Source organism: Canis lupus, chromosome 2 (assembly GCF_048164855.1).
Source record: "Canis lupus baileyi chromosome 2, mCanLup2.hap1, whole genome shotgun sequence".
NCBI lineage: Eukaryota > Metazoa > Chordata > Mammalia > Carnivora > Canidae > Canis > Canis lupus.
This window is the reverse complement of record NC_132839.1, coordinates 29,726,873-29,753,600: the sequence shown is the minus strand read 5'-3', so window position 1 is coordinate 29,753,600 and position 26,728 is coordinate 29,726,873. Positions and strand designations below refer to the sequence as shown.

General features: G+C 34.4%; 1 protein-coding gene across 8 annotated transcripts in view; it reads right to left on the bottom strand.

Moving 5' to 3' along the window:
* The window catches only part of AP3B1 (adaptor related protein complex 3 subunit beta 1), a 265,515-nt gene that overhangs the window by 76,835 nt on the left and 161,952 nt on the right, over positions 1-26,728 (bottom strand). For 7 of the 8 annotated variants that reach the window (XR_012015574.1, XM_072794111.1, XM_072794102.1 and 4 more), the window contains 4 exons: positions 24,576-24,687; positions 21,724-21,886; positions 18,189-18,336; positions 8,158-8,227 (listed from right to left, as the gene is read on the bottom strand). Coding sequence is in view for 7 of the 8 variants with exons in the window: in XM_072794111.1 (XP_072650212.1) it covers positions 8,158-8,227; positions 18,189-18,336; positions 21,724-21,886; positions 24,576-24,687 (493 nt within the window). In the remaining variant the exon portion in view is untranslated. The remainder of the gene's footprint in view (positions 1-8,157; positions 8,228-18,188; positions 18,337-21,723; positions 21,887-24,575; positions 24,688-26,728) is intronic. The other variant, XM_072794100.1, reaches the window with a different exon arrangement.

The following is a 26,728-nucleotide window of genomic DNA, read 5'->3' as shown; positions in this document are numbered from 1 at the left end:
AAACTTACATTTTATTATTTTTATTTTTAAATTTAAATTCAATTAATTAACATATATTATTGGTTTCAGAGGTAGAGGTTAGTGATGCATCAGTTTTATGTAACACCCAATGATCATTACATCACATGCCCTCCTTAATGCCCATCATCCAGTTACCCCAGCTTCCCACTATTCTCCCCTCCAGCAACCCTCTAGTTTGTTTCCTAGAATCAAGTCTCTTTTTATTTGTCTCCCTCTCTGATTTTGTTATTTTTCCCTCTTCCTCTATGATTCTGTTGTTTCTTAAATTCCACATATGAGCAAGATCATATAGTTGTATTTCTCTGATTATTTCACTTAGCATATTTACCCATGTGTTGCAAATACCAAGACTTCATTCTTTTAGATGGCTGAGTAGTATTCCATTGTGTGTGTGTGTGTGTGTGTGTACACATACACACCATCTTTTCTTTATCCATTCACCTGTCTATGGACATCTGGGCTCTTTCCATAGTCTGGCTATTGTGAACATTGCTGCTATAAACATTGGGGTGCAGGTGCCCCTTTGATTCACTACATTTATACCCTTGGGATAAATACCCAGTAATGCAATTGCAGAGTTGTACGGTAGCTCTATTTTCAACTTTTTGAAGAGGCTCCATACTGTTCTCCAGAGTGGCTACCTGCTTGCATTCCCACTAACAATATATGAGAGTTCCTCTTTCTCTGCATCCCCGCCAACATTTGTCATTTCTTGACTTGTTATTTTTAGCCATTCTGACTGGTGTGGGGAGGGTATCTCATTGTGGTTTTGATTTCTATTTCCCTGATGCCCAGCGACGTGAAGCATTTTTTCATGTCTTCTGCCCATTTCTTGATTGGATTGTTTGTTCTTTGGAAGTTGAGTTTGACAAGTTCTTTAGAGATTCTGGATACTAGCTCTTCATCTGATATGTCATTTGCAAATATTTTCTCCCATTTTGTCGACTATCTTTTGGTTGACTGTTTCTTTTGCTGTGCAAAAGCTTTCTATCTTGATGAAGTAGTTCCCCAATAGTTCATTTCAATATAGTTCATTTGAAAATAGTTCATTTGAACCCCAATAGTTCATTTTTGCCATTGTTTACCTTACCTTTGGGGACAGGTCTAGTGAGAAGTTGCTGGGGTCGAGGTCGTGAAGGTTGCTGCCTGTCTCCTCTAGGATTTTGAAGGATTTCTGTCTCACATTTAGGTCCTTCATCCATTTTGAGTTTATTTTCGTATATGGTGTGAGGAAACGGTCCAGCTTCATTTTGCATGTGGCTGTCCACTTTTCCCAATACCATTTGTTGAAGACACTGTCTTTTTTCCATTGGTTATTTTTTCCTGCCTTGTCAAAGATTAGTTGACCATAGAGTTGAGGGCCCATTTCTGGGTTCTCTATTCTGTTCCACTGATCTATGTGCCTATTTTTGTGCCAGTACCATGCTGTCTAGATTACAGCTTTGTAATTGAGCTTGAAGTCGTTACCTGCCATGTGCCATTCTAAGTACTAGGAATAGCAGTAAAACAGACAAGCATCTTATTCTCATGGAACTTGCATCGTAATTTGGTGAGACAGACAATAAGCTAGTACTACACATATTTATGGTAATTTCAGATAGTGAAAAATGCTGTGAAAACAATCAAGACTGATCAGTGAAGATGTGTAAAAGAAGATGACTTTTGAGCTGGTATTTGAAAGATAAGAAGCCCTAAGAAAATCTGAAGAAGTGTTCTTGGGTAACAGCAGTACAAAGGCTCTTGACAGGAATGAGACTGGTATATTTAGGAAATGCAAAAGAGCACCATGGATAAGAAGCAGGCAGGAGTCAGATCACCTAAATGTCTTAGAAACTTAGGAATATGGACTTTAACTGTAAAATTAAGCCATTAAAATAAGAGGTCTTAAAAAAGAAAGTAAAATCTGATTTTCCTATTTTGTCTGTAGGATAAATTCCTAAAAAAGAATTGCTACATCAAAGAATGTGTGCAATTTAAGTTTTGGCAAATATTGCTAAAATGACTCTAAAAACTGCACCTATTTTTATTCCTATCAAAAACATGTGTAGGACGCCTGTTTCTCCAAACCTTAGCAACACTGGCTATTGCTTTAAAATCTTTGCCAATAGGTTAAAAATTATGTAAACCTGTAAAATCTTTGCCAATAGTGAAAAATGATACAAATTTGGCTCAAACTTTATAATTTTATTCAGGCATATATTATAGTGACTTGATATGTTTATACATTACAGCATGATACCACAATAACTCTAGTTATCATCTGCCACCATACAAAGTTGTTATAACTTTATAATTGACTTTATGCCTTATGTTGTACCTTAATATTCCCATGCCTTATGCCTTATTTATAACTGGAAGTTTGTACCTCTTAAACCCCTTTACCTATTTCAACTGCCCCTCAGAGCCTCCCTATTCTGGTTACTGACTTCTGTATCTGAGTCTGTTTCTATATTGTTTGTTCATTTATTTTTGCTTTTCAGATTCCATATATAAGTGAAATCACACAGTATTTCTCTTTCTCTCATTTATTTCACTTAGCATAACAACCCCTAGGTCCATCCATGTTGTTGCAAATGGCAAGACTTCATTTTTTTTTATGGCTGAGTAATATTTCTAAGTCTGTATATCACATCATATCCTCTGTATCAATTTATCTATCAGCGGACAGTTAAGTTGCTTCCATTCCTTGGTGAATGCAAATGCTGCTGCAGTGAACATAGAGGTGCATATATCTTTGGACAGATACCCAGAAGCAGGATTGCTAGATTGTATGGTATTTCTATTTTTAATTTTTTTGAGGAACTTCCCTACTGTTTTCCATAGTGGTTGTACCAATTTACTTTTCCACCAATAGTGTATGAGCGTTCCCTTCTCTCTACTTCCTCATTAATATTTGTGGGTTTTTTGTGTTTTTACTAATAGCTAATCTGACAAGTGTGAGGTAGTGTCTCATTTGTTTGGTTTGCTTGAAGCAATGATTTTTTTTTATTTTTTTTAAAGTTTTTATTTTAATCATTCAGTGCTCATGACAAGTGTACTCCTTAATCCCTAACACCTATTCCACCTATCCTCCCATCCATCTCCCCTCTGGTAACCACCAATTTGTTCTCCCTAGTTGAGAGTCTGTTTATTGATTTGTTTCTTTTTTCCCCACTGTTAGCTTGTTTTGTTTTTAAAATTCTACATATGAGTGAAATCATAAGGTATTTGTCTTTCTCTGACTGACTTATTTCACTTAGCATTATACTCTCCAGCTCCATCTATGTTGTTGCAAATGGCAAAATTTCATTCTTCTTTATGGTTAACATTCCTGTGTGTGTGTGTGTGTGTGTGTGTGTGCGCACGCACATGTAAACACATATTACATCTTCTTTATCCATTCATCAATCAATGAACACTTAAGCTGCTTCCATATCTTATCTTGATTACTGTAAATAATGCTGCTATAAAATAGGGTATACTTGTGTGTATCCCTTTGAATTAGTGTTTTTGTGTTATTTGGGTAAAACACACAGTAGTGTGATTGCTGGATCATAGGGTAGTTCCATTTTTAACTTTTTGAGGAAACTCCACACTATTTTCCAGAGTGGCTGTAAAGGTTTGTATTCCTACCAAGAGTGCATGTGGGTTCTTTTTTCTCCACATCCTCACCAATACTTGCTTCTTGAGTTTTGATTCTAGCCATTCTGACAGGTATGAGGTTGATACCTCTTTGTAGTTTTGATTTGCTTTTAGTAAGTGATGATGAACACCCTTTCATGTGTTTGTTGGCCATCTGTATGCCTTCTTTGGAATAATGTCTATACAAGTCCTCTGCCCACTTTTTTAATCAGTTTTTTTTTTTTTTAAGATTTATTTATTTTAGGGATCCCTGGGTGGCACAGTGGTTTGGCGCCTGCCTTTGGCCCAGGGCGTGATCCTGGAGACCCGGGATCGAATCCCACGTCGGGCTCCCGGTGCATGGAGCCTGCTTCTCCCTCTGCCTATGTCTCTGCCTCTCTCTCTCTCTCTCTATCATAAATAAATAAAAAAAAATTTAAAAAAAAGATTTATTTATTTTAGAGAGAAAGGGAAAGCGTGCACGTGAGTAGGGGGAAAGGCAAAGGGAGAGAATCTTCAAGCAGAACCGCTGCTAAGCATGTAGCCTGACTCGGGGCTCAGTTTCATGACCCATGAGATCATGCATGACCTGAGGTGAAATCAAGAGTTGGAGGTTTAACCGACTGAACCACCCAGGTGCTCCAATCAGGTTGTTTGTTTCTTTTAACATTAAGTTGGGTAAGTTCTTAACCCCTCACTGGATGCAGGTTTTGCAAATATCTTCTTCTGTTCATGGGTGTCTTTTCGTTTGATTGATGGTTTCTGTACAAAGGCTTTTTTGTTTAATGTAAACTCATTTGTTTACTTTAGCTTTTGTTACCCTTGTCTGAGGAGACTGGTTCAAATAAACTAAGACTGGGGATGCCTGGGTGGCTCAGTGGTGAGCATCTGCCTTCAGCTCAGGGTGTGATCCTGGAGTCCCAGGATCGAGTCCTATATCAGGCTCCTGGCATGGAGCCTGCTTCTCCTTCTGCCTGTGTCTCTGCCTCTCTCTCTCTCTGTATTCTCATGAATAAATAAATAATACTTAAAAAAAAAACAACAACAACAACTAAGACTGGTGTTAAAAGGTTTACTTCCTACAAGTTTTATGGTTCCAGGTCATACATTCAAGTCTTTTTTTTTTTTTAATATTTTATTTATTTATGACAGATAGTGTCAATAGTGAAAAATGGTTTATTTATTTGGGCCAAAGGCAGGCACCAAACCACTGCGCCACCCAGGGATCCCCATACATTCAAGTCTTAAATCCACTTTGAATTTACTCTGTATATGGTATAAGATAGTGGTCCAGTTTCATTCTTCAGCATGTAGCTGTCCAGTATTCTCAAACCATTTATTAAAGAGACTTTTTAATAATGTACATTCATGCCTCCTTTGTCTTAAATTAATTGGCCATATTTGCATGGGTTTATTTCTGGGCTCTGTATTTTGTTCTGATCTATGTGTCTGCTTTTGAACCAGTATCACACTGTTTTGATTATTATAGCTTTGTAGTATAGTTTGAAATCAGGGAGTATAGTACCTCCAGCTTTATTTTTATTTTTTAACTTTTTATTTAAGTTCAATTTAGTTAACATATAGTGTATTACTAGTTTCAGAAATAGAATTTAATAATTTCTCAGTTGCATAGAACACCCAGTGCTTATTCTACCAAGTGCCCTCCTTAATGCCAATTACCTCACCCCCACCTCCCTTCCAGCAACCCTCAATTTGTTCACTAGACTTAAAAGTCTCTTATGATTTGCCTCCTTCTCTGTTTTTATCTTATTTCATTTTTCTTTCCTCTCCCTTATGTTCATCTGTTTTGTTTCTTAAATTCCACATATCGGTGAAACCAAACAGTATTTGCCTTTCTCTCACTTATTTCTCTTAGCATAATACCCTTTAGTTCCATCCATGTTGTTGCAACTGGCAAAATTTCATTCTTTTATATAGCTGAATAATATTCCATGGTGTGTGTGTGTGTACAGTGTAATAATTATAATGTAATCATTCTATTCAGATTTTCAACTTCTTCATAATTCAGTCTTAGAGGGTTTTGTGTTTCTTGTACATGTACATACACACACACACACACACACACCAATTCTTCTTTATCCATTTATCTGTCAGGGGGCATCAGCTTTGTTCTTTTTCAAGATTGCTTTGGCTCTTTGGATTCTTTAGTGGTTCTACAAAAAGTTTAGGAATCTTTGTTCTAGTTCTGTGAAAAATGTCATTGGTATTTTGATATGGAGTTTACTGACTGTATGTTAGTTGTGGTAATATGGACATTTTGACAATATAAATTCTTCCTAGCCATGAGCATAGTATATATTTTCACTTACTTAAGTTGTTTTCAATTGCTTCTACCAATGTCTTATAGTTTTCAGAGTACTGGTCTTTCAATTCCTGGGTTATATTTATTCCTAGGTATTTCATTATTTTTGGTACAATTATAAATGAGATTGCTTTCTTAATTTCTCTTTCTGATAGACCACTATTAGTGTAGAGAAATGCAATGAATTTCTGTATGTTAATTTCATATCCAGTGATTTTACTCAATTCATTTATTAGGTCTAATAGTTTTTTTTGGTGGAGTCTTTTTTCTATATATAATATCCTATCATCTTTAACTTTTAAAGAATTTAACTTTTTCCTTTCAAATCTGGATGACTTCTATTTCTTTTTCTTGCCTGACTGCTGTGGCTTCCAATACTACGAAGAATAAAAGTGGCAAGAGTGAGCATCCTTGTTTTGTTCCTGATCCTAGAGGAAAAGCTTGAAGCTTTTTAAAGTTGAGTATTATGTTAGCAGTGAGTTTGTCATATACAGCTTTTATTATGTTGGGGTACATGCCTTCTATACCCCACACTGTTGAGAATTTTTACTCATAAATGGATGCTGAATTCTGTCAAATGCTTCTTCTGCATCTACTGAGATGATCATGTAATTTTTATCCTTTTTGTTAATGTGTATCATGTGGATTGATTGCACTTGTAGAACCATCCTTGCATCCCTGGAATGAAGTACACCTGATCATGGGGGATGATCCTTTTAATTTACTATTGAATTGAGTCTGGTAATATTTTGTTGAGAATTTCTGAATTTATGTGCATTATGGATACTGGCCTATAAAGGGGCCTCTGATTTTGGTATAGAGGTAATGCTGGCCTTTAAAGTAAATTTGGTGGCATTCCTTTCTTTTCAATTTTTTCTAATACTTTGAGAAAGATAGGTACCAACACTTGTTGAAATGTTTGGTAGAATTTACCCGTGAAGCTGTCTGGTCCTGGACTTTCATTTTGGGGGGGTTTTAAAACTACTGATTCAATTTCATTACTTGTAATCAGTCTATTCAGATTTTCAATTTCTTCATGATTCAGTCTTAGAGGGTTCTGTGTTTCTTGGAATCCATTTCTTCTAGGTTTCCTATTTTGTTGGTGTGCAATTGTTCACAGGGTCCAACTTTATGTTTAATTTCTTTTTGCTATGTATTTCTTTGTAATTTCTCTGTATTAAGAATTTGTCATGACAACTGAAAATAGGTCAGGTAAACAATAGAACAGTTGTATTTATGACAGAATCAGACAATCTAAAAATGTAACTTACCTCTAGTATGGAAAATTTATATTGCAAAATGACAGTAGTCTAATATTCATGATATTTTACTTGTTACTCTTTTTTCTGCCCAAAATCTCCCTCCCAATGAAGTTAGCTCCACTAACTTTTTCACAATGCAAAAGTACTTAAAAGGAAATAATGAATATACCTTTGTACACTTGGGTAAGTATATGTGTAAGAATATAAAAGTTCTTTTAAGTGGATCTGTTAGGACAAAGATTTTTTGTAGTTAAAATACTAATATAGCCACATTAGCATCCAAAAGCTTTGCACTCATTTCTGTTCCTACCAAAAGTGTGGCAAGTAGAACACAGTTGTGTTCTGTACATTTCCAATTACTCTCCTAATTCCCCACACCTCCTTAAGATTGATGTTTCAATCCTCAATCAACAATTAACAATACTGAAGCTGTGAGATACGGATAATTATCTACTAAAACAAGTATAAATTATTAAAGCAAAAGATCTTAAACTGAATTTGGTGTACCTTTATTTGACCAGTTGTATTTATTCGTTTGATGCAAAACTGATAACTTGACTAGATGAAAGAAAAGATACTAAAAGAACTAATTTCTAGAACTTTCTTGCCTTTTTCATCTATAAACCTTTCATAATAGAAGATATATTTTGAGACGTGTAAATAAAAGGTACTATAAAAATAAAAACTACTAGTACTGGGGCACCTGTGTGATTAAGCAGGTTAAGTGTCTGATTCTTAATTTTGGCTTAGGTCATCATCTCAAGGTTATGAGATTGAGCCCCATGTGGGGCTCTGAGCTGGGTGTGCAGTTTGCTTAAGACTGCCTCTACTTTGGCCCCTCCCCTCCAACCCCTCCCGGGTGCATGAAGGTCCATGCTCTCTCTTACAAAACATAAAAACAAAAAAACTACTACTAAAAAGAGAAGAAAAAATTTAAATTTCAACACTTACAATCATCCAGGTCTAGAAGTGAAACATCTTTGGTAAGATTTCTATCTTCCTTTGTTTTTTTTTCTTTCTCCTATAGATAAGAAATATTTAATTTATTGCATATTCTGTTAAAAAGTCAATGAAGTAATTCTTAATGTTTCAGAACAAACATTTATTTGCTCCACTTAGCCTTCCAAGAAAAAAATCAAGTTAAGCTCTCTGTATGGTTATATGGACTATATATATATATTTTTTAATTTATTTACTCATGAGAGACACAGAGAGAGAGAGACAGAAGCAGAGACACAGGCAGAGGGAGAAGCAGGCTCCATGCAGGGAGCCTGACATGGGACTCAATCCTGGGTCTCCAGGATCATGCCCTGGGCTGAAGGCGACGCTAAACCACTGAGCCACCCAGGCTGCCCTGGACTGTATTTTTTAATCAAAATTTTCATTTTAGGTAATATACAGTATTTCTTCTCCACCATTAAAACTGTTATTTTTAAATATTTTATTTAAAGATTATAAAGGTCCATTAGAAGAAAATCTAAAGGTAAATATTTTGTGATCTGACAACTTTTGCTAAAAATGTAAAATAACATAAAATGGCTCTTTGGTAGAAAGTGTACAAACATCTTGAAAATAATTTTTAAACAAGTTGATTTAATTAAGAAAAGAAAGTGCTCAACCAATATAAGCTTAGCTCTGAAATTCTCAAGAGTCTTGTGATAGAAAGGCTTTTCTGGGATGTAGTTTGTGACAGGCATTGTACTAGGTACTTTATATTTCAACAGTGGGTTCCATCAGACTCCTTCAGCCCAAAAGTATTCATTAAAATCTACAAATGACATTTTCAGACTCTCACTCTTACATGAAAAGTATTAATTTACTTTATTGTTTTCTTTTGGGGAGAACAAGTATTTTAAAACATATCTGCACATATTTAGGATTTTCTCTACCTCAGATTTGCTTATTCAATCTACTATATTTTTGAAATGTGGATAATCATGAACTAGAAAACAGTACCCCTAAGCCTGAGGTATTCACAGTTTGGTCAGAGATTGAGAAGAGAAGTGACATATAAATAAAGAAAAAAATATGTATATAGCAGTTTTTTTTTTAAAGAACAAATTAAGTTCAGTAATGAGTAGCATTATAAAAAAAGGTCAACAAAGATTAGGACGCTAAATATTTGGACCAAAGTTACTTACCTTTATAAAGTATACTTTTTATATTAGGATGCTAAATATTTGGACCAAAGCTACTTACCTTTATAAAGTATACTTTTTATACTAAATCTCAAATTAAAGGTCAAACTTAAGTTTTTGCTAAAATGTTTTTGTTCATTTACTCAATCATTCATTCATCCAACAAACATGTAAAGACTTTTTAACAGGTATCATATTCTGCACTAAGCAAAGGAAGTAATACAGCTAACACATAGTTCCTGCCTTCAGATAACTTAGAATCTGATAAAGGAATTTACAGCTTATCTATACAAATCATTATAAGTATTTCTGAAGTTTTCCTCTAACCACAGAAAGGTATCACCAAAGCAAAAGGTTGATTACCATCATTTAAAGTCTACACCATGTTAGAGCTCTTAAAATGGTGAAAATACATGGATACATCAATTACATGTTAGGTAACATTTTAAAATGATCTTAAGTTCTGCTACTTTTTTCCCTTATGCCAAAACTCAAAACAAATTATTTTCAAGTATCATACAATAATACACATTACAATACTAACTAAATACATCAGCATTGATTTTCTTCATGAGAATAATTGTTTCTGCCACTGAAAACTTCAAACTATCTAGGTGGATTTTAATTTTCACTCATTAGTTAAAAACAAAGCAAACAATATTTGCTCCTCTTTCAAAACCTAAAATGAATAATTATTTCTAGGACTGGAGAAAAAAATGTTAATTTTGAATCTGGAATGAAATAAAAACAGGTTCAGAATGAAAATGTCGTCTCAACTAGAATATCATTCCTGTGAAGAAAGAACATAACAAAAAGAGCTTAACACCATGTGACTTATCAAAATACTATGCTGAGCACAATGGGTATAGCTTCCTAATAAGTTACGATGGTGCATGACTGTCTTTATGGAACTGTAACCTTCCCACCTGAAAAATTAGAAACGTATCAAATCAAGATAAAGTTAAAGCTGGAAACAAGTCTATATCTTATTTTCTACTTCAACAGCTAAGAGTGTGTAACAATATCTATTAAATACACATCAGGTCACATACAACATAGGACAGAGCTGCATATGAAATTGACATAATCTCTTATTAGAAGTCTAAAACAGAAAGAAAAAAGGCTCTCAAAAGGACAGAATTTCATTGACTTTCTGAGAAGAGCAAATAACCGGTGACTGAAATACAACATTAGCAATAGATAACGGTCATTTCTACTGAATTGAAAAAGCCTTGCATTCCAAATCAAGGCTATAAAAAGCTTCGTGATGTGTTTGGCATTCCTCTCTTATATTATATTTCATTTTTCATTTAAAAAATTCATAGTAAGTTCAAAACATTTTCATACTTAAAGGATCTCCTATAAAAATAAAAATCTGAATTCTAAACAAAGAAGTTAAGAGCCCTATTCCATCAAACATTTCTCCATTTGCAATTCATCTTGGTAATAGAGACAGAACCTGGGTAAATGCATATAGGACTTGAGGCAGGAGATTTTTCTTGCTCAATGCATAATTCATGTGCTCCGCCTGCAAAGTGTGTAAAATGAGAATTTCACACCGCAGCACGAGCCATGGAGCTGCAGAGAAAAGGCAGATGAAATCATATTTTACTGTGTGAATTTTATTTCTTACCCTCCTAATATTTATACAAAACCATCACTGACAAACCAAACACACTGACAGATCACCCGCTGCTTCCGTTGTGTTAGTACTTGAGAGGAGGTCAGGCAGAAAGATAGACAATCTGTTTTTGTATATTTGTTTAAATAGAGGATTAGGTTTTTAACAGCTGAGTGGCTGTATTAGACTTTTATAAGGACAACAGCAACTGATCCTAAAATCTCACTACAAAAATACCTAGTCATCAATTCATCACCCTCAAATCTCCATTTTGTTTCTATGGTGTTCGATTATACACCTCAACACATCAACATTTTCAAAATAAATCACAAAGTCACCGGTTAAGAAATTGATTTCTATTTAATATAATTCATTTCAGGTAATTAAAAAAGATCCTGGAACTACTTATTAAGCTCCAAATAATACAAATAAAATATGTAATAATATATCTGTAAAGATTATTTTATGTATTATGCATGTTCATTTCATGCTGATTAAAAAAAAAAAAGCAAGTAGAAAAAAGATATGAAACAACAAGCACCAAATATACTTCCTAAGGGGAAATTATTGTAAAGATTGAAATTGAAAATGATAAAATAGGATAAGTGGTATGTAAACTTTTGTCAAACTCATATTGTACTTTGAAATCAACAAAAATTCAAGGCTAATTTTTAGCCTCACAGGGCAACATATTTACATGAAATGTTTTCAATTAGAATGACCAACCAAGGAAAATGACTCTCTTGCCTTCAAGTCATCTAACAAATCTGATTTTAAAAATCTGATGCTCACTCCCAATGGGCTTTAAAACAAAAGTATGCTGTCATTAAATTGAGACTTCTTTACAAATCAGAAGTAGTCTAAACTGTTAAACAACTCTTCCCTATTAGATTACACCTACTTCAATAAGAAAGCTTCTTAATGGCATTCACTTTGATTTACAGATCAACTCAGGTGAAATGGTATTTCTGTTCTGGAGTACTTAAAATATAAAGTAAATTGGGAATGACATAGATTTAAAAAGGCAAGGTTTTGAACTATGAGTCTAAAACCAATATTCTACAATATGCACAGAAGATATGTAATTGCAACATACATAAGTACTTGTACAAACACAAGTAAAATTTGTTTTCTATTTCTCAAGTGGGGTAGGACACCAATTGGAAAATAGTTTCTTTCACTCTTATTCATGATCTGTTCACAGTACCTGCCAATTTTATTTCAATAATCTTTAACATGGCAGATCTTTTACTAAGCCATATCTTAACATTTACTAATATCTAAATAGACTCTAGTCACAGTAACAGTGACTAGTCTATGGTGCACTTAAGAGATTTAATCCCCCCCAAACGGATTAGTAAAGTTTTATGAGATCCATGTAACCTGTGATAAAGATTACTGACAGCATCTCAAACACTGCTATGTATTTATAGATAGTACTGCTTTCCTTCACAGCTAGTACATATATTAATCTTTTGATTCATATAGGAAATGCTCTTAACATGAAATGTTAAGTGCAAGGATGTTATATGTATTTATTTCTACTGACAGATTATATTTTATACAGAGCTTATATATAATTAAAATGTTGCTAATATTTACAAAGAAAATGCACAGTTATGCACAATAAATTATAATCATGGTTTAAAATTTTTATTATTGGGCAGCCTGGATGGCTCAGTGGTTTAGTGCTGCCCTCAGCCCAGGGCGTGATCCTAGAGACCCTGGATCAAGTCCCACGTCGGGCTTCTTGCATGGAGTATTCTCCCTCTGCCTGTTTCTCTGCCTCTCCCTCTCCCGCTTCTCCCTCTGCCTGTTTCTCTGCCTCTCTCTCCTCTCTGTGTATTCTCATGAATAAATAAATAAAATCTTTAAAAAAATTTTATTTAAATCAATGATTATTTACATCTTCGGCAGCTGGTGCACAGACACAAGATATAATCAGAACTGGGACACCTAAGTGGCTCAGCCATTGAGCCTCTGCCTTTGGCTCGGGGTGGGATCTTGGAGTCCCAGGATTCAGTCCTGCATCTCCCTTTGCCTGTGTCTCTGTCTTTCTCTCTCTCTTTTTCTCTCTGTCTTTCATGAATAAATAAAAATCTTCAAAAAAAAAAAAAAAAAGATACCATCAGAACTACTGAATCACAGTTAAGGCATGAAGAATGAACTAACAAGGTGATAGTAGATATAACTATTATATGTAGGAACACGCTAATACACTGCCTAGTTTTAAAAACATCAAAGCCTAGATTCAATTAAAACAACTCAAAAGTCTGGTAACTTTTTAAAAAACATTTTAAATAAACCTGTGACCATCTGTTCAACACATAATTTTAACTACAAGCAGAATATAACTTAATTATATCAGTAAAAAATAGGATAAAGTGATATAAATGTGAATCTCTTCCTGATACAATGTGGTCTACATTATTAATTTTGCTTTTCATTCTTTTGTGTTAAAAAGTTCCTTTTACATTGTAAAAAGTATGGGAAAGCACTTAAAATATGGATCTATCAAAAGTAATTTTGTTATAGGTATAATTTGGGGTAAAAGAACTATTTTATAAGAAGGGTTAGACTTAAAATATTTTTCTAACTAGCATATTTCAGAAAAGAACACCTACCAATAAAAATATGCTTGCCCATCTAAATAATTGTCACTGAAAACACGATAATTTTCTTTGGTCATTACTGACAATATCTTCTCTAAGATGAGGACATCTTCTCCAATCATTAACACAAACAAATCTGAGGCCAGAATGTATGACTATAATATATAGTTTTATGTTTTATGGATATGCTGGGGCATAGTGTTGAATGACACATACTTCAAGAACATAAACAACAGTGGTTCTCAGTCTTTTGACTATCTCTACACCATTCACATGAGTAATGTCTTCTCATCAGTAACATTTTTCATTCCATGCAGTCATTCTCAACTAGGAGAAGTGGAGGGACCACTCTCTGATTGAGCCAGTTTTTCCTCAGCTTTTATTTTCTATAATAAGAGAAATGGTACAGAAGGAAAAACAGAGGCATAGAAATGAGAAAGCACACAACACGTTAAGAGAACTACAAATATGTAGTTGGGTATGTATGGATATTTACAAATATCCACTGGGATTAGAACACAGGGACAACTAAGGAAATTTGAGAACAGAGAGATAGGTTTGGCCATGTTTGCCTGCAGAGTTTTTACTGAACTAAAATAATAATGGGGCATCATTATGGGTAACTTTAACATTAACCTGGTAACCATTTAGAAACACTGCGGTTGGGGAATCGAAGGATGACCAATGGCAATGGTCTAAGAGTGAGGTCATGAAGAGCTGATTTAGTACGGTGGTAGGAGGAAAAGAAGAAACAGATATGAGATATAATACAAAGAATCTCTAAGACTTGGCAACTGTGTAAACATATAGGATATAGGAAAAGTCAAAGATAATTCTGGGGCTACAGATCTAGGTACTAGTACCAAACAGTAGAACAAGTCTCCTTCTGGCTATATCAGGTTTTGAGAAATCAGTAGCTCTTAAGAAGTCTAAGAATTTGGTTTAAGTTTAGAAAGAAAAGTTAGAGGGGTTCTAGAGATTTAGAGATGTTTTTATAGAAGTATTTCACTTAAATATTTTAGCTGAAACCATGGGATGGGAGTGAATGAGTCTCACAACGGGAAAAAAACATAGAGAAAAAGACTGAAAATAAGTGGATTCACATTGATTAATATTTTTTTAAAACTGTGTTCCAAGCACTAACTTTGGGGCCATGTTCACACTTAGATGTCAGAGGGGTTAAAAAGTGAAGCAATTAAAGGATTCAAAGGTCAAAGAAGTTAGAAGAAAGGAGATACAAAGAGTTTCAAGTAGTAGAGGAATAGTTACATAAGAAAATTAAGAAGGGTAATAACCAAGAGGTTACTGGGTTTAGGGAAATATAATGGTTGACTTTTCAGAAAGCAGTATCTGTAGGAAGTGGTTAAGAGTGGAAACCTATTTATTTATTTACTTTTAAGATTTTATTCATTTATTCATGAGAGAGAGAGAGAGAGAGAGAGGGGCAGAGACACAGGCAGAGGGAGAAGCAGGCTCCATGCAGGAAGCCCGATGTGGGACTTGATCCCGAGACTCCAGTATCATGCACTGGGCCAAAGGCAGGTGCCAAACCGCTGAGCCACCTGGGGATCCCCGAGTGGAAACCAATTTAAAGGGCTCTAAGAAATAACTGGATTAAGAGACTGTGGATGAAGACTACCTAGATTACTTTTCTGAATTCTCACTTTCATACACTCTCTATTTCTATCTCTCTCCCCTTTCCTGCTCCTCATCCCCCAACTGCTGTGAAAGACTTGAGTGCCTCGGTTGGTAGAGTAGGAATTAATTAGTGGAGAAAGGGACTGACAAGCGCAAATTATCAAAAAGGTCAAAGGAAGGAAGTTTTTTCTTGGCTGAGAGGACAGAAAATTGCTTACTTAGAGCTACACTTTAAGAAAAAGGAGGATAAGAGATTGCATATTAGAGAATGGAGAGAGGCAGGAGACATCCACAGTGAATAGCAGCTCAATCTTCTACAGAGAGGGGTCATACCTGGACATGAATTTATAATTTGAATGGCATAAAAAGAGTCAGAAAAATACAGGAGACAGTAAGTGCTCAAAAAAAATTTCAGTTCCTCTCTGCACCGGCGTTCTGAAATTCTACAATTATTGGTCTCCCAGGGAATTAATATTCAAGTTAAAAAAATGTTAACACTGCTGTTTTATATTTATATAGTGCTTTACATTGATCTTTCATATTTGATTTTTTATAATAGCACTTAAAAGTAGTAGATATTAGCAGTTTTAGTTTATAGATGAGGAAACTGAAGCATAAAGATATTATCTTCCAAAAAGTAGAACACTATACCCATCTCATAAGACCCCATAAAATAAACTGTTTTCAAAGCTATATATTCAAAGTACCTCCAAGGCTTCATTTTCATGCTCAATATCCCCAAAACACACTATCCAAGTGTAAGAAAAAGAAGAGAAACAGTAAAAGTATAGATTTAGTTTGGCTGCAGATTTAAGGCATATGAATTTTCAGCACTAACATACTGACATGCTAAATTAAGGTAAAGCACCCACCATCTGCCTTCATTACTCATAATCTAGAGCAGAAGCCACAACACTTGGTTTAAGGAGGACTTCTACAATTACAAAGCTGCCCATTATTAGAAAACTGGTAGACTTGTAATTGCAGACTATATTCCAAATCACTCAGAAAGGAATAGTAAAAAATAGTTATGGTGGCTCCTAGGTGGAGAATATTCCAAGTGATAAATTAAAACAAATAATCCTGTCTATTATAGATAGGAAAAGGCAATATGGAGAAAATAAGCCATATACACAAAACACATGGACATAAAACTATCAAGAATGTGAGTAAAATCTGAAGTTTTCAAGTCTTATTAGATTATTCCAATACTTTAAAATTTCATACTGATGTTCTACAGGAAAATATTTTCAATTATTAAGAGGCATTGCTCACTGAAATTGTTTGACAAAGAAGAAACAAACTGAAAGCTACCTCTGTAGCTTTCTAATGGGGTTCTAAAACTTTGCTTCTAATACTATGTAGGCACTAAAGTCTACATTTTTCAACTTTTACAAAACTCCCTAAGAATAGGCACTTAATACGCACTTTAATTCTACTCACTTGACATTCATTGATTTCTTGTTTGCTCATTTTTTAAAACACTGATTTCTAATTCTGGGTTGTATTTACTGTCAATTTCTAAAGCTTCTCTCTTTTAAATAACACCTTAAACTTTTAAAATAAATAAATAGGAAATGAATAATTTGATATAAATAACTTAAGTAGGAAATGATACAACGTCAAACCCACTATATGATACATTTTTTATGAGATCAGAATAATAAACATAAAAATCACTAACGTGATTTTTGGAAAAGAGAAATCTTAGATTATAGATAATAGACACAAGTTTTAAATATAAATTCAAGTTTAAAAAGGGTTTCGTTATATGCAAGAATATTTGCAATAAGGTAAGACAAAAACTAGCTAATTTTCAAACATGCTTATTCTTTTCAAAAATATGTTTATTCTTAAATAATAAATCTCTGGATGGGAGAAGGCAATTATCTACTTCAAGGAACTTATTTTTATCCTTGGCTACTCAGATGACTTATTAAAGGAATTCAAGTTAATAGAAAAAATAAATGAGAAAAATATTAAGTTAAAAAACTGAATTCAGTGAAAGGCAAAGTTTGACCACATTTTCAAAATATGGGATAATACAGTTTAATTACAGAAACTACTGCATTTGAAGCCCAGGACCAACATGATGCCTTGATAGGAAAGGAATAAAAATGAAGTATCAGAAAGATATGCAATAGGTATGAATATTATATTTTATATTAATAACAACATTTTTTCAATTTATACTTCTATTTTTTGCTGTTAGGCAGACAGGTTTCAGTGTTACAAAAAGAACATCAGAAAGCACTATCATTCTATTTCATAAGAGATTCTTACATTTGTTTTTAAATATAGGGCTAATGAATTTTATTAACCATTGAAAGTGTTCTATTACCCCAAATACCTGGTTTTAAAAAGCATTATTTGTCTCAATTTCTTATAATGTATATACATTTATATTACCTTGCTCAATATTATTTCTGTGACTTCCTTTTATTTCCCTTTTCTCAAAAGCCTCCATTGTCACGTGCTAGCTCATAATAAAAAGGGCCCTAACTCCTAACTCTGAGCTCTGTAACTTCAGAGGCAAAGAATGAGATTAAAAAAAGTTTCTTGGGCATTGCTGAGCAACCAGCTCCTGGTTTCAGGTAAGGCTGTGATCTCAGGGTAGTGAAATCTAGCCCTGTCAGGTTATGTACTTAGCGTAGAGTTGGTTTGGAATTCTCTTCTCCCTCTGTCCCTCCATACCACGTTCTTACTTTCTCTCTAAAATAAATAAATAAATCTTAAAAAAAAAAAAGGTTTCCAATTTCTCTGTAGGGCTGAGTTAACAAAAAGGAAGCAATTATCTAATATAAAAAAACGAATGAATGAAGATGGTATTTTATTTTGTCAGTGACAATGTTAAATTTCTTTTCTCAATGTCTGGATTTTCAACAGAACTTTTTCAAAAGTATTTATTCTTAATTGGAAAAAGGCTATGAGAACACTTACTTTCAATTATAGTAATGTGCAATAATCTCTTACCATAGTAACTTTTTTGGATTCAGATTCACTTTCAGATTCTGATTCTGATTCAGAATCTGATGAACTTTCTTCTACTGAACTAGAATCAGTGCTGGAAGAATCCGAAGTTTTAGATTTTTCATTTTCTTTCTCTTCATCTTCAGAATCACTGTGGATAATAAATTTTAAAATATCAACGTTAAATCCTTTATATGGCAAATCGGAGCTATATGTCCATTTTGCCTATAAATCAGAACCTTTACTAGAGAAATATGTTTCCCTGAAAGTCCATTTTTTAATATGTAAAAGACAATAAAAATGGTTTTAAAATTCCACAGCATATTAATAAAATAATAGAGGTATATATATCAGAACCCAATCAAAATCAATTATATTACCACCTCACATATACTTCAAATGCAAAAAATCATAAAACAACACTAAATGATATCAGTAGAAAACAATTAACAATTAAATGTTTGATTTACCAGGAATATATATTAGGTGCTAATAGAAACAACTTCAAAGATACTTAAGACTGATTTTAAAATGTTGTTTCAAAATGCTAAATGTTCATTCATAAATTTAAATATACATATACTTTTGCTAAAATAGATTTGCACTTTATGGATTGTTTTGTCCAAGAAAATTATTTACATGTATTCTGAAATGTGACTCATAAACTATGTTTATGAGGAAATGCTAACCAGATCAAAAGAGATTTTTTTTTAAGAGATTATTTGACAGAGCATACAAAAGCAGAAGAGTGGCAGGAAGAGGGAGAGGGAGAAGCAGACTCCCCACTGAACAGGGAGCCCAATGTGGGGCTCGATCCCAGGATCCTGGGATTACCACCTGAACCTAGGGCAGATATTTAACTGAATGAGTCACCCAGGTGCCCCAACACAGATTTCTTCTAATGCAAAGTCTTACTAAAAATACAAGATAATCAAATATAAACTTTTAAAATAAAATACCAAATGATCAAACCTAAATGCTGATGCTACTCACTCATTCATTTAATAAGTATTAACGGACCACCCACCAGGTGTTGCCAGTAAGTCAGTGCTAAGGATAAGGTATAGACGATCTCTGTGTTTCCCTTACAGTCTACATTCCATTAGAAAATACAGAGAAGATGGCAATGACAATAAAGTATGGTAAGTAATAAGTGATAAAGTATAATGTGTCATGAGAGAGCATCTAAACAAACTTAACCAAATTAGGGAATGCTTCCTAGAGGAAGACACATAAGCTGAGAAATAGGAGTAAGGCAGGGAATAGGGATAGTCTCAAGTAGGGAGGTAGTTCTCCAAGGAGAGGGAATACGTGAGGTAGCCAAATGGTCTTTTTTCAAAGAGAGATGCCTTATGGTCTTCTACATTTTCTCAAAACTGAAGGCCTAGCTCTCTTTCCATGTGTGTGTGTGTGTTTTTTTTTTTTTTAATACTGTGTCAGGCAGTTTTAGAAACTTCGTATCAATTAGCTAATTTAGATGTTCCAACATATTCTTACTGGGTGTATTATTATTCTATAATATTCAGGAAAGTTAAAAAAACTTGCTCAAGGACACATCACGTGGAGTGGCAGAACTGGAATTTGAACTCAGTTATGCTTCTTATTCTAAAGACCACATTTTCCCCACTACACCATACTAGATCCTTTCAAATGAAAAATACTTTGGAGTGTAAAACTCAAATTTAATCATAATAGTTATGACTACTAAAGGGTGGTTTTAAAGACACTTAAAGCTTGTAGCTTTCAGCAATTATCATTCAGGGGCACCTGGCTGGCTCAGTCAAAACAGCTCGAGACAACTCTTATCCTCAGGGTTTTAAGTTCAAACTCCATGTTGGGTGTAGAGATTACTTAAAAATAAAGCTTTTAGTAAGACTTATCATATAGGTACACCAGCAAAGTTTGAAAAAAAAAATTCTAAGAGACAGGCAGAAAAGCACAGGGGGAGAGAGTAGTGAGACAAGGAAAGAAATCAATATTTCCTAGAATTGATTTTTGTGGAGGAAATACGATTGCTGTTTATTAAAAATAAAGTCATGGTAACATCTCAGAGCACATGTAATTATATTCAATGACTAAAAAATATGTTTTTTTTTCCAGTAGCAAAGAATGGCAATTTACTATTCCCAACTCAATGGTTAAAACATGTACTTAAAAATATAAGGTTTTCAATGTATATGAGATTCCCTTTGGTGTAATAAATAATTCTTTTAAATTAAAACATAGGCAAAGAGAAAACTCCATTCCTGAAGGAAAAAAACACACAATGAATCTAACAGAATACACGATTAAAAATTTCTAGCATATTGACTTTTGCTACCTGTAAAGATACTGAATACACTGAACAAAATTTTCCCTTCCCGGAAATAACATACTTTTTATGAACTATAATCACAGATATTCTGATATTAAACCCGAAGTACAAAATTTCCCTCAAAGGATATTGCAAACCAAGTAAATCCTTCGCTGCAACAAGTGAATGATTCTGCATACATTTAACTTACAGCTTTTAAGATAAGATTTTAAAGGTAAAAGTGTTATTTTGTTATGCAGCACTCAATTTTGATGGGTAATTACTGTTTACCTTACTGCTTAGAGTTTCAGATGTTAATCTAATGAAAAGAATTTACTGGTAACTAGCTTTTTAACTTTGCAATGATGAAAAGCCTGTATTAATTTAACCTACAGATTTCATTTGTTCTGAACAGGAAAAACAATATAAATCACTTTTAAAATCATTAAATCCTGACTTAAATTAATAAAGTCATAATTAGGGCATTATGCTGTGTTTGTTATGGAAGTGGCAGGGCGAGTTGCTTTAATTACTGTCTGTAATAAAAGGAGCAGAGAGCGTACTGCGCCCCAATCAGTGCTGTCAGCCACGACTGAGCTGGGCTGCAAGCTCATCAAGTGAGCGGGCAGCAGGCTCCGAGGGAAAGGGCCATCATGTCTGCAGAGGCCACTCGCTGACAGCAAGGGGGAAAACAGACTCATACAATCCAAGGTATTAGCCCCAATTACTCAAAATTTTAATGACACTTTAATACACGATAATGCTGATAATGGGAGATCTTAAAAAGCGCTAACACTTAAATATCTTATGACCGTCTTCCTTCACAGCCCTTGACTCCAATATTTGGATCATAATCTTTTTACTATAACACTATTTAGAAAAATCAATTGTCTTAGTTACATAATGGCAAAGTGTTGAAGGATTTAATTTTAGCCCTCAGCAAAATTGCTACAAAAGGTAATTAAGTGTTTCATACCTACTTCTTGATCACTTAACTCAGCCTTCCAAGGTTATACCAATTTTCAAAATGTAACCCAAAGATTTGTTCAAGTTCAAAATGAAAACTAACTATAGTAAGTTATAGAATAATGGGAACTAGTATTCTAATTAATTTTACAAAACTCAGTATCTGTTTGGGTAAAAATACATGTATTTTCTCACTTACTTTACAAATTAAAGGGAAATGTTATCCTGGGGGAAAATGCCACAGAATATTTTTTGAAGAAAATTATGACAAAATATTACCTTTTCCCTTTACTTTTGGAGTTCCTCTTGGCTGTTCTTTTGTCTCCTACTTCTGACACACTTTCACTGTCACTCCTATGCTCACTGGAGGAGTCCTCACTGCTGTCCTCACTGCTGTCTCCCTCTTCGTCTTGTTCTCCACTTGCACTTCCAGATTCACTCTCTGAAAAAATATAACCAGATGCTTCTTGATTTAGAGCCATTTAATTATACATAAGGACCCAAGTAACTGTCAATATTCATTAGAAATGAAACCAGATGTTGAATTTTAGATTACTGGACCCCACATGTTCAACTCAATTTCCACACTCTTGTCATTCGGTCCTCCCACACCCACATTCCTGCCACAGTGTGTGTAAGGAGCTCCAAAAGACAGACAAGGCACTCTGAGAGTGAGTGGGGAAAAGCAAAGAAAAGGTGAACTAAGTAAACTAAATTTGAGAGAATCTCATTTTTCAAATCCTTAAGTATTTAGTTATGGCAAAAACTTTTTTTTAAGGAATGTATAAGGATAGAGAAATAATTTTTAATTCTACTGATGGTGAGAAATTTTATTGAGAGAAGGTGGCAAGAGATGAATCCTTTTAGGTATAAATTTTGAGAGGGGAATGAGCCATTTGACTCATTTGTAAAAAATTCAACTCAAAGACAATAAATAAAATTACTAATTACAAAGTTATTACTTATTTCAGGTAGTATAGGAATTTTCCTTAGGTCAAAGAGATCATAAAATTATACTGTGGAGCTATACATTTCCATGTTTTATATACAATTTATAGCATACTAGGACTCTTCCCAGAAGTGATACATGTAGTTTATCTGTGTGTATTTTAAACATGAAGCATAATTTTTTACTATTTGAAATGATTATAGTATAAAGCTGTAGCCTAGATAAGAGGAGACAAACTGTTCCCCCATCTATTATCTACCTGATGAAGGGCCCTTAGCCAGAACATATTACAATAGGTAAATAGTATCTACTTTATGAGGATTGATTTATGCATCACACAGTGAAAAGTTAGGATTACCCATATTCCTTTGGAATAGCATATAGTAGTTAAAAGCATGGGTTTTCAAGTAGGAATCTCTGGGTTCAAATCCTAGCTTTGCCACTTACAAGTTCTAAGACTGAGCAAGTTATTCAACCTCTCTGGGTCTTAGTTTCCTTTCCAGCAATGATGACAATAATACTAGCTACAGAGCTGTTGTGAAGATTTAAGGATTTGAAACATGTAAAGGTGATTAGGACACAACAGTGCCTGCCACATGGAAAGGCATTCATTATCATCAGCTTCTACAAGAGCAAAATTTACCTTACCCAAATTTTATAAAACTGAACAGGATATTTTAAATTTGTTGTGATATGAAAGCTGTGCACATGTATGTATTAACTCAGATAACTGACCTACCCCATAAGTAATGAAAAGAATGATAGCTTCTAAGCTACTTTCTTATGTTAATTACATGGGAGTTTCAAAGGAGTCTGGGTTCAGTTTGCTTCAGGAACCAACTTCAATTTTCAGGTTAGTAACATCTTCCCCACCTTCTTGAAAAGTGAACAAGTTTTCATTCAGCATTAATTTTATGTCAAAGTTAGTAAAATCCTTGAGGAAATTTGTTTATCCTCTAGAAGACGTGCTCACGGGGAAAATCATCTCATAATCTCTAATGAGAAAAGATACCGTTTCCTCCAGTAGCTAGAGTGGAACAACTGCCACATACTCAGATCAATCCATGAAGTCTAAATAGGGTATTTCAAGTATGTATTTTAAAAAGTTAGCCTATGAACAGATAGGAGCTTATGAATAAATATCCATATGGTACACTTTTAATTATACAAACAGATCTTTCCTAATGATCTTATTTCTAAAATTCCCTATTTTTTAGCATTAACACTCTACATTGAAGTATATTCTCCATTTTTGACCTATCATTTCAGAATGTGATACATCACAGATTAATTTATCAGATACAGGAAACAAAGATTTTGATAGGGGAAACTGAGGAAAAAGTGAATGAATTACCTTAGAGTAAGTAATGGATGACCAAGCAATAGTGAAGAGCTCTGGTTTCTTTAAGGAAAAAGTTATAGAAGAAAAAGGTGTCTTTGATCTTGGGTCAGATATGTCTCTTAGGTTAATTGTTAAAAAGAGCGCTAGAAAGTAACTCCAATGTATCTTTCATTACACAAACTGCTCAAAGAATTTTAGTACTGAAGGGCCTTAAAAGCATCTAACTTTGCCTCTGCATTAAACAGAAAAAGACAAAGGCAAGTGCCTTATTTGGTTGGCATAACTAAAATGCAGCACTTCTAAATCCTTCCTGTTTAGCATTCTTTCTTTGTATATGGTGTCCTAATCATTTTACCTCTGATTCTTTATAATACACAACACATTTATTAATTTTAGCTTTACTTTCTACAGGTTCATTTAGAAATAAAAGAGTATAAAATGATAAAGAACAGAGTACTCAATGTTTAAAATAAACTGTACATTTTTATAGAAGAGTTACTTTTAAAGGTCCCACTAAAGGCTTATCAAATATAAAATCATGTTTTTCAATATGCTATAAATATAACAGGCAATGTGGGTTAGAATTTTAAAAAGCATGAGTTTCTGTTTCAACTCTATCATTTCTTAGCTAGATGATCAAGAGGCAAAGTCAAATGAGAAAGGATCAGAAATTACTTAGAAAACTATATAAAATGACATGTGATAGGCATTATAGTAATAGTATAAACTTTATTTGAACCCATTTGTTGAATATTATGTACTAGGCCTTATTGTTTTTTTTGGAGGCACAGCACATAAGCTATAGTGAACAAAGTGTTTTCAATAAATTGTAAACCCCACCACTGTCACTGCTGCTATCAGAAGAGTCCTCTTCCTCCTCAGAATCAGAATAAAATTTCTTAGCAGGATTCTCTTTCTTTGCTTTTCCTGCTGGAGTCCATTCTTTTGCCTGCTTAAAAAAAAAAAAAAAAAAAAAAAAGGAAAATTGTAAATACAAATGAATTCTCATTAGGGGATTCAGGCTTCTGGCAAACAATCATTCAGAATACATTGTGAACCCAAAAGAAAGCTGCAGGTCTCAAAAGAGAAAGCAACGATTAGAAGATCTAGCATTAAGGCTGATTCCCCTTTACTCCTAAATAGAGGAACTCGAATCTCAGAGCACATTCTGTTAAATCCAACAACCTTATTTTACATATAGTTTTTTTTTTATTTTTATTTATTTATGATAGTCACACAGAGAGAGAGAGAGGCAGAGACATAGGCAGAGGAAGAAGCAGGCTCCATGCATCGGGAGCCCGACGTGGGATTCGATCCCGGGTGTCCAGGATCGCACCTGGGCCAAAGGCAGGCGCCAAACTGCTGCGCCACCCAGGGATCCCTACATATAGTTTTAAATACTTTTGTATTTGGTGGTCTGCAGGAGATCTGAACTAAAGTAATATGCTCTAGAAGAGGTAAAGGCAGTTAAAGGCAGACACCATAGCAGTAACAAGAAATGCAAGATCATAGCTAAATACTGAGGTTAAGCTATAAACACACACCTGAAAACAGTATAGGCAATCAAACCTTACCGCCTCAACGGCCTAAACCCTGGGGTAATCTTTGACTTCTCTCTCTCTCTCTCATATCCTAAACATCTAATCCACAAAAAAGCCTTTTGACAAGTTGGTCCTTTACCACGGGTCAGAGCCATCTCTCAGATCACTGCAACTGCTTGTTTTGCTTCTATTCATACCCCCATTCCCCAACTCCAAGTTTGCTCAACACAGGAGATAAAATGACTAAATTAAAACCGAAGTCTGTGATGAAGCCTCTCTGGAGTCTGAAAGCTTGCCACAGCTTCCCATTTCACTCAAAAAAGCCAGTAGTTACAATAATCTGCTCGTCCTACAGGACCACGCCTGTGTATCCTTTCTCACCTCCTGCCACTGCTCTCCCTCTGGCCCACTCTGTACCAGTACCTCCTAATTCTTCCTTCACACACCTCAGTCATGCTTCCCAGCCTTCCCCAGCTGACTGCCCTTCCCATGCTCTCCCTCAAATAACGGCATGGCTCACTCCACTTCCTTCAAGTCTTTGCACAAAAGTCACCTTGGAGAGGACTACCCTATTTAAAAATTCCAACCTCCCATTGCAGGCACTTCTTTTAAAAAAAAAAAAAAAAAAAAAAAAAGATTTATTTATTCATGAGAGACACAGACTGAGGGAGAGAAAGAGACAGAGGCAGAGTGAGAAGCAGGCTCCCAATAGGGAGCCTGATGTGGGACTCAGTCCTGGATCCCAGGATCACGACATCACGACCTGAGCCAAGGCAGGTGCCCAACCACTGAGCAATGGGGACCCAGGCGTCCCCATTGCAGGCACTTCTGATCTTTGCTTTTTTTTTTTTTTTTTTTGTCACAGCACTTATTACTTTCCAACACACTATACAATTTACAAATTTATTGTCTATCCCTGCCAGAACCTCAGCTTCTGGAGAGCAGGGTATTTGAATACTTTGTACACTGATTTATCTCAAAAGTGTCTGGCACAATAATGATGAGTTGTGTGAATAGCTCCTTAAAGACTTTAATACAGTGCATTAAAATAAATTGTTTTCATAATTGTGACCTTGATTTATCAAAAAAAATTATGTTTCATACACAGGGAAATCTGTATTTTTAAGAGGTCAAAAATGGTTAAGACTCATTTATTTATCAAATTTTCAATGGAGTTTCTACTATGTGTCAGTCTGCTAGAGTACATGACAGAGGTTTAAGAATGATCTTCAACAGTGGATGCATATTAAAATCACTAAGAATATCTTTAAAATATTAATACAAACAAAAAATATACTAACACTTAAAAAGCTAATACCTGGGATTTACCTCCACAGATTCTGATTTAAATCGTTTGCTGCAAGTCTCACACAAGTTTGAAGATCTCCATGTGATTATAAAATGCAGTTAGGGTTGTAAAGACCTGATCTAGAGGGCTTTAGGGCTTAAGGT